Source organism: Diabrotica undecimpunctata, chromosome 6 (assembly GCF_040954645.1).
Source record: "Diabrotica undecimpunctata isolate CICGRU chromosome 6, icDiaUnde3, whole genome shotgun sequence".
Classification (NCBI taxonomy): domain Eukaryota; kingdom Metazoa; phylum Arthropoda; class Insecta; order Coleoptera; family Chrysomelidae; genus Diabrotica; species Diabrotica undecimpunctata.
In genome coordinates this window covers 133,177,490-133,191,235 of record NC_092808.1, presented here as the reverse complement: position 1 = coordinate 133,191,235, position 13,746 = coordinate 133,177,490, and the positions used below count along the sequence as shown (strand labels likewise).

General features: G+C 32.3%; 1 protein-coding gene across 1 annotated transcript; it reads left to right on the top strand.

The window, feature by feature from the left end:
- Positions 1-3,685: 3,685 nt before the first annotated feature.
- On the top strand, positions 3,686-4,135 carry LOC140444624 (uncharacterized). Its single transcript, XM_072536386.1, has one exon. It carries the CDS (start codon positions 3,686-3,688, stop codon positions 4,133-4,135), a length of 450 nt encoding a protein of 149 aa, XP_072392487.1.
- The last annotated feature ends 9,611 nt before the right edge of the window (positions 4,136-13,746 follow it).

Genomic DNA, 13,746 nt, shown 5'->3' with positions numbered 1-13,746 from the left:
AATTCCTCTTTTGGGTAACTACATTTAATTTTTGTGTTTCGTTGATCATAAGTCTCCAAACGTTCTCTATTGGATTAATATCTGGACTTTTAGAGGGTCATGGAAGAGCTTCAATGCTATTTTCCATAAGGTAATGCCGTACACGGTGGGCTGTGTGGATGGAACAGTTGTCATGCTGGAAAATTAGATTATTTTTGGGGAAAATTTTCCTAACCGATGGCAACATCACATTATCTAATATATGTAAATAGGTTTCATTGAATCGTCCTTCCATTCTCCAACACGTTCCTAAACCTCCTCTATACATCCAAGCCCAAACATTTACAGGGAACCGTCCGGACTTATCACTTGATAAAATATAGTTTTCGTTAAACCTATTTCCAGGCGGTATATAAACAATAATATGGCCATCATAATGAGACTGGAATACTTTTTCATCAGTAAAAATTACACGGTTCCAAAAATTTACTGGATCATTTAAAACGTAATTTAAAGCAAATAGAAGTCTACTTTGTTTATGTTCCTCGCTAAATTTGTATTTTCGGGCGGCTGCACAATTTTTTAAATCTGTTCTTCTAATTCTCCTTAATGCTGTAGTTATAGAAGCATTAAAGTTTGTATTAACTTTTGCTTGTCTTGCCGTATGGAAGGGATACGCTCTTAAAATTTTAGTTAATGTTTCATCTTGTTGGGCTGTAGTAATAACTGGTCACCCACTCCCTCTCCTTCTATCGAAAGTCTGCTCGTTTTCCCATTTTTTTAATGTTGTGGATTGTGGTTTTGCTTCTATTTAACTCTTTAGCCAGTTGTCGAATCGACCAACCATCTTCTATTTTTGAAATTATTCTCGTTTTATCAAACTGACTTAACTGACGTGGCATCTTTAAAAAGTCACTTTGACAAACTTGTCAAATCTGACTGATGGCAAGCAATATTTTGCATGTTTAATTTTTATGTTTAATCATTCGGATATGTTCGGGAAGTGTTCACGCGCTGATAACATCTGTAGATATTAAACCATAATTTTTCAGTTATAAGAGGATTTTTTAAGACAGACGATGATATCTTACTCTGCTTAATTTTATTCTCGTTATCATTTATACACAGTAAATCATTTAATTTTGAAAAAAATATGCATCTCAATGGGTAGGTAAATGTTTTTTGTTTACATTTTATACATAATAATGTAAAAAAGTAATAGTCTATTTATAGATAAAAACGGATTACAATTATTAGGGTGTAGATTCAACCTCCATAAGGAACATTACAGTGAGATATTGGATTGTAATGTATTACTGTCACGTTTTTAAAAGCATTTTTCGCCCCGGATATTTTATAGTTTATAATCTACGAAGGATAAAGTATAATGTTAGTTTTTCACATTTATCGTTTATGTAATAAATAATAAATTAATTTAGGTAGTTTGCCTGTTACTAAACTTATTGACATAACATACAGTCAACAGTTTGTGTTCTGTAAGTAATTGAAGTATAAAATTACAGTAGATGCATTCCAGTGTTCCCTGTGCCAATACTCTAACTTTAAATATCGTTCAACATTTTGGACATTAACTCAATCCTCTCTCTGGTTATTCAATTTATTAGATACGGTTTTTTGTTGTTAATAATAAAAATAATACCTTTATAAAAACTTTATACATTTTTGAACGTTATTTTTTACGTTTTACGTTTTATTTAAATTTACTGAAATTCTGTTATCTGTGATGGCAACACGGCAACACATTGTGTCCAGTCTGAACACGGGTTTACATTGGGAAAAAAAAGTGTACCAGTTTTATATGACGGGAAGTGTACATGAAAAATGCATATTTTTTCTAATGTTTAAAAAGGTGTTAAATCGACTAACTACACCACAAAGAGAGATTTTCGGTCTAATGGATCTGAATCATATTCTTGGGTTTCAGACAGGTCATAAATGCAAGTTTACAACTAATAAAACGTATATTGAGTATTTATTGGATTAAAAATTTTCTACATTTGTTGACGTGATGAAGGTTTAAATACAAAAGAATAGTCCGAAGCAACTTTTTCTTCTGAAGATGATATAGCTCCAATGACACGAAAAATACAGAAAAATAAGTCAAAAACCGAATCAGAAATATTTTTTCTACGGAAGCGGCCTCACAAACTGGACTATAATACTTTTAAAGCCATTTATAACATGAAATGAAAAAGACAGAAAAGATTTGATTTCACGTTCAAAGCGTCTATGTATCTATTGATACGTATTTCGACTTAAAAAGTCTCATCAGAATAGTTATTCATAGCCGTTCTACTTCAAGCAAATGTTTTGAAACTATCTTACCGATTTTTCCATTTATAACAATTTTTTTATGTCATTTTGTTTTTGTTCATAATTGATGTAAATAATAACAAAATATATCAATACCGTACAAAAATTTTTGATCGTAATATCCCACTTATCAGAGGGAAATTAATTTTCCCCTCATAAGCACATGTATCGTATAAAATGTACGGCAAAAATAAAGGAAACAGTCTAGATTTTTTTTTAGTAGTCTCTGTTTGCTAAGATATTTTATAATATATTTGAATAATATTTTTGGGTATCTATCTGTCTTTTTTTGTGAATTTTGAAAGATTTTTTGTGGCCTAGGATTTGTGCCACGCGGGGTAAATGTAAACAAGGTGTACGCACAATGGGAGATTACGAAAAAGGACAGAAACAGCATTTTACAGTTGTGGGATAAACTAATGTCGGACGAGGAAAGTGATTGTGTAATAATAGGTGGTGTTTATTCGTCTGATGCTTACTCTCCTATGTTAGTGCAGTTTTTGTCCCAAAAAAAAACGTAAATTATATTAAGAAGTAAATATTACAATGGATTCCAGAGCATCTTCAAGCAAATCAAATAGTTTATTTGCCTCTTATCTCTATGGCGAGCAGTGTTTGGCGAAAGAAGGACTGACACAAAAATCTCGCATCAAAAAGTGGACTCCAACTGATCATCTGGAAATGGAAAGGTTTATTGGTATCCTATTATGGATGGGCTTGTGTAAGTTGCCCACTATACGATCGTATTGGTAAAAATCATTATTATATCAAAATGAAATCAGTTTCTCTTATGTCAAGGAACCGTTTTGAGTTCTTGCTAAGTAAGTGGCATTTTAGCGATAATAATAATAATGTTTTTGCATACGACAGACTTTGCAAAATTACTCCACTCCTTACAGTTCTTTTAAAAAACTTTAAAAAAGTGTTAACGCTTGGTAAAAAAGTGTGCATTAACGAGACCATGGTACCATTTTGTGGTCGACTACGATTTAGGCAATACATAAAAAATAAAAGGCACAGGTTCGGTATAAAACTAGACAACTTGTGTACGGAAGGAGGGTACACTTATAATCTTCGGGTTTATTATGAAGCGGAGACCGAAAATGGCGGTCAAGCATCTTCGAATGTAGTGTTTGCTCTAATGGACGATCTTCTGGATTCTGGTAGGGAACTTAATATGGATAATTATTATACAAGTGTCTCCTTGGCAACCAAATTATTAGAACGAAAGACTTATCTGGTGGGCACTCTCCATAGCAACCGTAAATATAATCTCAAAGAGGTGGTCAAAAAAAATTAAAACCAAAAGAAATATATGCCAGAGAAAGTGATTCCCGAATTGTGGGCATGAAATGGTGTGAGGTATCTGCTTATGCTCAGCACCCTTCATACAGATAATACAAAAGAAGTATTGCAAAGTGGAATTGCAGTAGAAAAACCTGAAACAATAATCAATTATAACGGAGCTAAATCTTACATTGACCTATCTGACCAAATAAAAGCATATTCTCACTGTCTACGCAGAGGAACAAAATGGCATAGAAAGCTTACCATCGAATTATTATTGGGATCTGCAGTTGTAAACGCTTTCTTGGTCTACAAGGAAGTTACACAAAAAAAATTGTCCATAACCGATTTCAATGAAAAACGGTATTATTCATTGTTACGCATTAGAACAGACGATATAGATGAACATAAACCCGAAGGTAACACCGAAAATCATGCTTTGGAACAAACTAATTCAAGATTAAGATGTATTGTTTGCTACGGAAATTCTGATGGCCGAAAAGTTGCAACAAATAAAAGTGTCCGAAGTAAATGACAATGTATGCTCTGTAAAAAACGTTATTGTGTTAAATGCTTCTTCACTGCACACTGAGCAAAAGCTGTATAAAACATAAAGATCTATTTTCAAATTTTTTTATTGTATTTGCTTGGGTGTAATGTAAATGTTATTGTAAGAATTACTACTAATGTTTATAAGTATGTTTTCCGTTTTCTTTTGTTTTATTCTTTAGGTATTCAAACATTTTTCAAGTAACCTTATTTTATATTTTTTGAATAATTATTACAAAAGGAAATATATCATTAATTTGTATTTTTTCAAGTGACAAAAATATACTATATAGGTTATAGGTGTAATATTTTTTCGGACCAAAATCACTACTTGGCTTTCTGGGCCACATATTTTCAACTTCCATATAAATACTACACAAGTGGGGCATATCGTGTAAGCCACGATCCCCAAAATACCAGACTGCATTTAGGCACAACATATGTGCCACAAATGAAACCAGTTCTTTGACACAAAGAAATTAGATATCTCTGTGAAACACAAAGCCCTTAGATTAGAACTGAGAGTAAGAGCACTGAGATGCTACGTTTTTTCGATACTGCAATATGGACTTGAAAGATGGAGATTAAAGCAGGAACACATAAATAAGTTACAGTCCTTTGAAATGTGGTATTACAGGAGGATGCTTAAAATAGCATGGACACAGAAGAAAACTAACACGGAAGTATTGCGAGAAATGGGCAAGGAAAGCGAAATAATAAATACAATAAAAATAAGAAAGTTACAATATCTGGGACACGTAATAAGGGGACAGCGATATGAACTGCTAAGGCTGATAATACAGGGAAAGATAAGAGGAGGAAGGAGTATAGGAAGAAGGAGAGTGTCATGGTTGAAGAATTTAAGGAACTGGTTTAAATGCAGTTCTATAGAAATCTTCAGAGCAGCAGTAGATAGAGAAAAGATATCCAACCTCCGATCGGGAGATGGCACTTAAAGAAGAAGATATGTGCGACACGGCCCAAACAACAAAATTGGGTGTGGCACGCATATTATACTACGTGGCACTTAACGTGTTAAACTACTTTCATCAACATTTTTTTACAACATATATTTATATAAAGTGTTGATTAAAAAGTACCTTCTGCTTTATTAACAAATTCAGATTGAAGAAGTTGATACTTCCTTTGTTGGTTCACGTTGAATACTGTCTTTCGCACTTTCTTCACTTTTATAGATAGGTTTTCTTGTTTTTCGGACAAGCGAGGTCTAGTTTTGCCTGCCTTTGAAAAATATGATTATTTTCTTTATTTTTTATAATTGTACTTACTATCCGTCGTGATATGTGTAATGCAGCAGCTACTCTCTTAAATAAAGAATTGTTCAATGATGTGTATTTTGATAAATCAACATACATTTCAATATATTACCTGTTGAACAGCTGAAAATGGCTCCAAAAGACCTCCATTTTTTTTATAATTCAAAAAATATCTAACACATTTAACACAAGTTGCTGTGCTTGAGAAATCGATGATTTACCAGGCAAATTTTAAAAATAAAACCCTTAAAAAATATTTCATATCAATGAATTAGCGTAGTTTTAGCCGTATTTAAATAACTAAATGTAAATTTAGAGGTTAGAATAAATATTATATTATTCGTCATAAGCTAATAAATAAATTCTCATACTAAAAATTATTTGTTTAAGAAATATGTATATTTAAAGTACGAAAAAGGATTGAATATTTAAATGACAGAAAAATAATTTATAAACACAATACAAATGTTACCAAAACAAAACTTACAATTGCCATTAGGTGAATCAATCATCGACCATCCTATGGCTGCCTTTTTTTCGATGTATACTGTTGTATGTATACAGGTAGCTTTAGTTCATCGATTTAGTTTCTGTGAGTAGGAAAGAGACGTAACATAAAAAGTAATTCGTGAATATTGTCATACTTGTCCAAAGATGTAGCGTATGGACAGGATATGTTATTTTTAGTTCATTAATCCTTTATGCCATCAGTGAATGGAACATCAGTATCGTTAAGTACTTTTATTGTAAAACATTTATAAAATGCGAATGTTACGATAACTGTTCATTTTCATGGTTTTAATCCATAAATCCATACAATTTTGAGGATTTGTTTATAAATCAACAGTTTATTACCCACTGACAACTTGAATTCCATCACGATGAGCATTTACGTTGTGTTTAAACCCAATTTTTCGTTTGTTTTTCATGATCTCTTTTCACTTACGCAATGTGATAATGAAAAAATGCCTTTTGTTTAAGTTTCACTGTTGCTTGTTAATTTATTTTTGCTTTAATACATAGGGTTTAATGAGAGTATAGGAGTGTGTTAAACTCACAATAAAAAAATTAGAAAGCCTTAGAGAGAACATTAAAACCACAGTTTTGCTAAAAATGTTATTAAAAATACTAATAATATTTCAAAGTTCTCAAAAAATAAATATGATTGCACATTATCTATTCAACAACAATACCTACTAACCTAGTCCCAAAATAATTCAAAATAACACACTTTTAAATTTGATTAATTCAAAAATCTATCGTTTTGCATATAAGCGCTAATAACAAACAAAAATATGTATGGTATCAGATGAAATTAAATTACAATGGTTCGCTTCCAAGCTTTTAGTCGTCATATACCAGTCAAAGAAGAAGAAAGCTGTAAAAATCGGACATTTGAAGAATATAAAAGGTATATGAGGGGTAGATGATAAAAAGTGAAAAAATATTTTTTGTATATAAAACGTTTGTTATACATTCTAGAGAAAACTGGTTCGCAACTGTAATTGCCCAAACAGGCACTCTAGAGATATTCTGTAAATTGTAATCGATTCCTTAAGGCTTTATTTTTAAGGTATAATAAAAACCTTTAACATTTTGTTAAAATTTGTTATCATTATTGTTATTAAGAAACGGTTTAAAAAATGGCTGACTTTTTAGCTTTAAAAGTTTTTGTTTTTGTTTCAGACATAAAAGGTTCTGTTTTTTTTTTGGAAAATGCGTTTTTTCACCAGCTTTTCATTGAGACTTTTGATTTTTATAAGCTTAAAAGTCAGCCCCTTTGCAAACTATTTTTTAATTACAAATGTAATAAAATGTCGAAGGTTTTTTTTAATATACCTTAAACATGAAGCCAGAAATAACTATAGAGTAACTTTTGGGCAAATACAGTTGTTTAAATAATTATTCTTGGGAATAAACCGACTGAATAACGTATAAACTATTTGGTCGATCTGTTTGTTAAAATTTAGCACACTTATCACTCATAAACTGCCACAATTTTGAGTAGCTATATTATGTTGCTCAAAAAACAACATGTATAAATTACTGCAGAAATAAGGGATTTTTGTAAATTTCTCGGTCAACTATTTATGTAGTTTAATTTGGAAATTCTCAAAACTCAAGCACTTTTTATGTCCTACAACTCTTATTTGAACGAATTTTTTCTAGAATGCCTAAGAAGAGTTTTATAGGCAAAAAATAGTTTTTCATTTTTTAAAATTGTTAAAAAAAACAAAGCAAAATGTCTTCCGGATTTTTCATCAGCTACCCCTCATATACATTTTAAAACTTTTAAATATCTGTATACAATTTTTACGTGAAATCAATGATTCTTTACAGATAGACTGGTGTATTACGCGGTGCGAGGAATCTATTAAACCTCCTAGACGTGTTGGCCTCATCCTCATCTGTAATAGTATAAGGACTACATACCCCAATTAACAGAAACATACGAAGAATTGACTAACAACCAAACAATCAATAGTAACCAGAAACGTATACACAATATCGCACGAAGCCAAGAAGATATTTTTTAACCAATCAACAAGGAATGTGACGAATTAACAGATCCTTCTAATAAAGGTAGTAGTATTCTTAACACTAATTATCCACACCATATAAATATTTATAATATTTATTAAAAATCCTTTGTAAAAGGTATATATTTTTAAAAACCCAAATGGGTTGTTTTAGACAAAACGTTAAGCAGACACATACAGTTATATTGACTACTCTGTTACTTGTTCCGTCCTAACTTGTCAACATTGTCATTTAAATCAGTTGCTTCCATTAAGTCCTCGTAGACACACCGTCTCAGGACTTGCAACTTCAACGTGGAGTCATATGTCGCCATGTTACCTAATCTAACGGTAACTTTAACATCCTAGTAATTTATATAATATAATGTAAAACAAATGTAACTAAATTTTTGTTAACGGGTTTTTACCCATGTATTTAGTGGCTACATTCATGTGCACCTAGTAAGTATTAACCACACTTTACATTAACCTTAGTCAAAATTTTAACTTCACGTTCTTTTTAATTAAGTGGTTATATATTTTATAGGACACTGATGATGGAATAATGGATTCCGAAAACGTTTTGTCTAAAACAACCCATTTGGGTTTTTTAAAAATATATACCTTTTACAAAGGATTTTTAATAAATTTTTTAATATATGGTATACAGCCAAATACAGGAACGTAGATTCCTTGTGGATTTATAATATGTGTCCAGAACGATTAAAAATAGCCCATGTAATAATGATTGAGGAACTTTTCAACAAAATTACACAATGTAAGCAAGATAGCTGAAGTAGTAATAATAAATATATTAAAGACAGAGCTGGTAAGATTGGGAGTACCACCAGACGCACGATTTGGATTCAGAACTACAAACTATTGAGAATTTCAAATATCATAAGAATCGTTCTTCCAAGAATATAATACTAACCGATATGCAGGGACAATATTTTTTGACATCAGTAACGCGGTCAACAGTGTCAGGTACGAGCAGTGGCGTAACTATAGAGGACAGAACTGGCAAAGGTAAATTAATTAAAGTTAGACTAACATCTCATAGCACGTCTTAGCTGCTGATATAAACTATTGAATCAACTTATCGTAAACAGAAGAGGGGCACAAAGATAACAGTAAATTTCCAAAAATAACAAAAGAATGACTGCAGTTTTTTGGATCTGACAGCTGCCTACGAACCGGTATGGAAGGAGAAACTCCTATGTAAGCAGTATACTAATTTTCCTTATTATTGAATATTAAATAAAATAAAATGTATTTGATACACCCCTGCCTGATAGCGTGACAGCGACCTAAAACTACTTGCTTATCGAGGTTTTTGTTAAAATTACGTTTTACTTTTTAATTTTAAGTTATTCTGAAAAGTTCTTCTTTGAAAACCGGTACTTTAATGACTACTTTAGTCTCCAAGACGTTGTGGAAGAGAGACAATATTGGCCGCGATGTTAAACCTGGTACGACTATGTACGAAGATTCACGGTCAGAGAGGGGAGCAATGGAGATTCTGGGCAAGTAAAGAACGTTCTAGTAAGAGTTTTTAAAAAACCGGCAAAGTTTATCTTAAGACCATGTGTGTGGTGAGAAAAAGGTGATTTGAAATTAAGATGCAGTGTGGCAATCTTCTCAATGTGAATTAATCGCCGTTTGGAGTAAGCTGTATCCTATGTTAAGGGATTTCATAACCGCGTCCTGAGTGCTAAAGTGTGGTTTTAAGCGAAGAATAAATAGTAGAGTTTAAAGGATCACATATTATCATCCAGGATAACCTGAAGCCCAGTTTTGATATTTGATTTTTTCCAGGATTTGTCCAGCCTGCAATTTTCAGTTTCCACATTTTGTATAACGAAGCCCGCCTCGTTACACAAATGGACTCTTCCAACTGTCTGCTATGACTGTACTGTGCCGGAAAAAAATATTTACACAGTAAATAAAACACGTAAATCAGGATATTTCTTATTTTAATTTTACAAATTAATACTTTGTGATATCACCCTTGTAGTCGATGACAAGCTGGATTCTCTTGGACATGGATTGAGCAAAGTTCAAGAAATATTCTTCTTCCATGGCCACCCACAACCTCTTAAACTTCTCTTTAGCTGATTTATGTTATTCAATCGACACACTTGAACCTTATTTTTCATCATATTCCAGTCGTTATCGATGAAATTAAGGTCGCTCGAATTACCTGGCCGTTCCAATACGTTGATATTGTGATCATTAAATAACTTTGACACTATCTTAGCCTTGTGAGCAGGGGCACCAACGTGCATAAAGAAGTCACATTCGTGAATTTCCCACAAGTTCAATAAATTTTGTTCTAGAACAGTCACATAATTGCTTGTCCTCATTGTAACATTCTTTGGCAAGAAATAGAACCCTGGCCTTCCTTTATTTCTACCAAACTGAGCCTATACCATGAAACTTTCAGGATTTTGGACGGTTTTAACTGTGAACTTTGAGTCGTACTTTGACGCGGTGTGTGGACGACGAAAAAATTTGGAGCTTTCTCTTAGTAACCTGAACGTACTTTCGTCACTGAACATGATTTTTTTTTTTCATTGTTCAGGTGTCCAATGCTGGTATCTTTTACCAAAATCTAATCTTTTTTTTTCATTAATTTTGTAAGCAAGGGTTTCTTTGTAGTACGTCGATTTGGTAATGCAAGATCTTTCTGAAGCCGGTGGCGAATCGTTCTTGTTTAAACGTTATAAAGGAAATCAGGATGTGTATTTTTGAGGTCTGTGGCAGTTATGGAAGGGTTTCACATTACTTCACGCCTGATGATAGTGTCAGCCCTAGATGATATTTCTTAGGAACTTCAAAACCAAGTTTTCTTTTCGGAGCAGTCCCTAAAGGCAACGACGCAACCGAACTTTTCAATTGATAAATTGCCTCTCTCAAATACCAATATCGCGTGCTACGGTTATTACAGAGTCTCTTTTCTCAAGTAACGTTAAAGCACGAACTTTCTTCTGTTGTGTGAAATATGGGTCTTTCGACCCATACTTTTTACTTCAATTCCGAACTTTACTGAGTAAATAAAAAGAAGTTTAACACTGACTACTCACACAAAGCCAACAAATTCAACTTAAGAATTTTACATTTTACTATTTTGTTATTTCGTGTGGCTACCCGTGACGCCTTCTCGTGGTGCTAGTTCCGTGACACTCACCTTAGCATTTTACTATAGAGAAAAAGGATAATGCCAGTATGGAAGCTTTGGTTTAAAAATAACTAACGCCCAAACTACTAACGCCTGTCCTTTTTTGTCTTCTTAGGTTGTTGAACCGCAGGCTATTAGGTTAAAAATTGGCATTTAAAAAATATTTATTGCGTATTTCTCATATTCATTATTTTTAATTATTTTATTATCTTGAAAGTTTTTATAACGTTAACAAAAAATTTTTCGGTGTAATATTTTTAAGAATTTTATTACCGCATTATTTTTCCGTGAACATTGGCTCACCTCTAGGGAAATAGTCTAATCTGGATGCCCCAATGTAGACATTTTTGTAAGACGAATTGTATAAAGTAAATTTCCTCGGAAAATTTCTTTCGAACTAAGGGCAATAAAAACGAAAATAGATGGGAATTTTGTTCGGTTGATATTCCTGAGGAATATCATTTTCCAATATTCAGTAAATGGTGGAAAATATCGGAAAACGTATCAAAGAGAAGGTTAAAAAGGTCTCGTAACGATGTGCTCCAACGAATATGCATTCACTAAAACGTTACGGAGTTTTTGAGACGTTTTTGTACTATGAAGCTAAAATTGTTTTATTTTTAGACAAATGTCTTTATCTAAATTTTTTCTCTTCTACCGTAAAAATTATAAGTTTTGCTATTATGTAACTATAATATTTAAATATCTGCATGTTAGTCATAACTTGATTTACATAATACAACGCTCTACAACGCTGAAGGTTTCGCACGAACTTTTTACTGCCTCTTTTTGGTTTGCTCAAACAAAGCAAAACAATTTTATAATAGTGTTAATAAAATGTCCATCTATCAACAATTTTAGTGACAATTTTGAGAAATATACTTTACGGCGATAGTCATACTCATATTTTTCGTACTTATCTACTGTAGTCTAGGAAAAGTTAGTATTTCTTTCTTCTAGTCTTCTTTTTCAATCCGCTTGTATTCACTCCTTCACAAATGCCTCCTCACGAGTTCTTTATTCTTCTCTATTTTATTCTATTTGATTCCAGTTTCTCGATAATTTGGCTTTGATATCGTATAGCCACGGTTTCTGTGGTAGTCTTATACTACGACTATGTTTTTGTGGTCTTTAATATACAATGTTTCTGGTCCATCTTTTATTGTCCTGTCATACTACGTGTCCTACCCAGCTAAATTTTATTTATGCAATTCTTTTAATTACATATTTTATCTTCGTTTTATTTTGCTCGTCCCTGTTTCGTATATGTTCTCTAAGAGAAACTCCTAATATATATCGTTTGATCGCAATCTCTGTTGTTTTTAATCTATTGGCTGATGATTCTGTAAGTGCCACTCTCTCCATTACATACTTCATAACTAGAAGGATACAACTTCTTTGAATATTATTTTCTTTAAATTTATTGGTTTCTTTTCGTTTTTCAACACAATGTATGTGTTTCTTTCTACCGCTGCTTAAGTCGTTTGGATTCTTCTAATCACCTGTGCCATTTTTCTGATCTGTTCTTTTCTTTTAGTGATCTGTGATTCTGTTTGCGCAGTTTGATCGTGTAACCTAGCTATATCTACTCTTTGATACTTTCAATCTATTTCCATCTAAGTCTCTTGTAATAGTTTGATTTATCATTACTTTTGTGTTATTTAAATTAGTGATAGGAGAAGAGCTTGATATATTTGATATCCTATCCGTTTGTTTTGTGAAGCGTGTCTCTGATATTAAACATAATATGTTTAAAATCGACATAATATATAGATTTTTTTGATCGTTAAGGTAAACAGTATCTCCTGCTAATGTTGCAAGAGGTCATTTGCATTCCAATGTAATATTCTTAGCTCTTCCGCAATTTTATTTCCTATTAGTTTCTATGCTATTTAATCATTCTAAAATTTTTTTATTGAATTTTTTTATTTAATTGTTCAATTGAATTGAACAATTCTTGCTTATTTATGCATTCTATTAGTATGTGTAGTATGGGTGTAGTAATTATGGTCATTCTCTACTACTTGTTTGGGCTCCATAGAGGCTATTTTGGGCATATGTTTGGATTTCGCTAATCTCCCTTGGATGGATTTATATAGGATTCGCCATGCCTGCTGCCTTAATTTGTAGGGTAGTTGTAGGTTTATGTTTGTTTCATAATTTTTGAAGAGCTATAGCAGTGGTATGACTTTTATAATTGGCTAAGTGGGCACCATTACAGTTTTTTTTTTATTTTTTTTTTATTAGAAAAAGATGTCGCATCCACCAAAAGGTTATTAGCGACGGAACAAAATATAAATAACAAAGTTAAACACCTACAGATTATACAAAATGTTTATGGATCTAAGATAATTCACTATATTGTCACAGGAACAGTTTTGACCTAAAGCCTGTGGTAGAGCGAGTGGATCTTGTAGCGCTGTCTTTCTTGGTCATATTTACTACAAATTGTTAAAAAGTGTTCGACTGTTAATCGGACGTTACACTGATCACATATAGGTGGATTTTTCTTTGTGAAAAGGTAGGAGTGCGTTAATCTGGTATGTCCTAGACGTAAACGCGCAACCGCAATTTGTTTGGAAATTACACGACGATGGAAACCACTGAGACACATTATTTT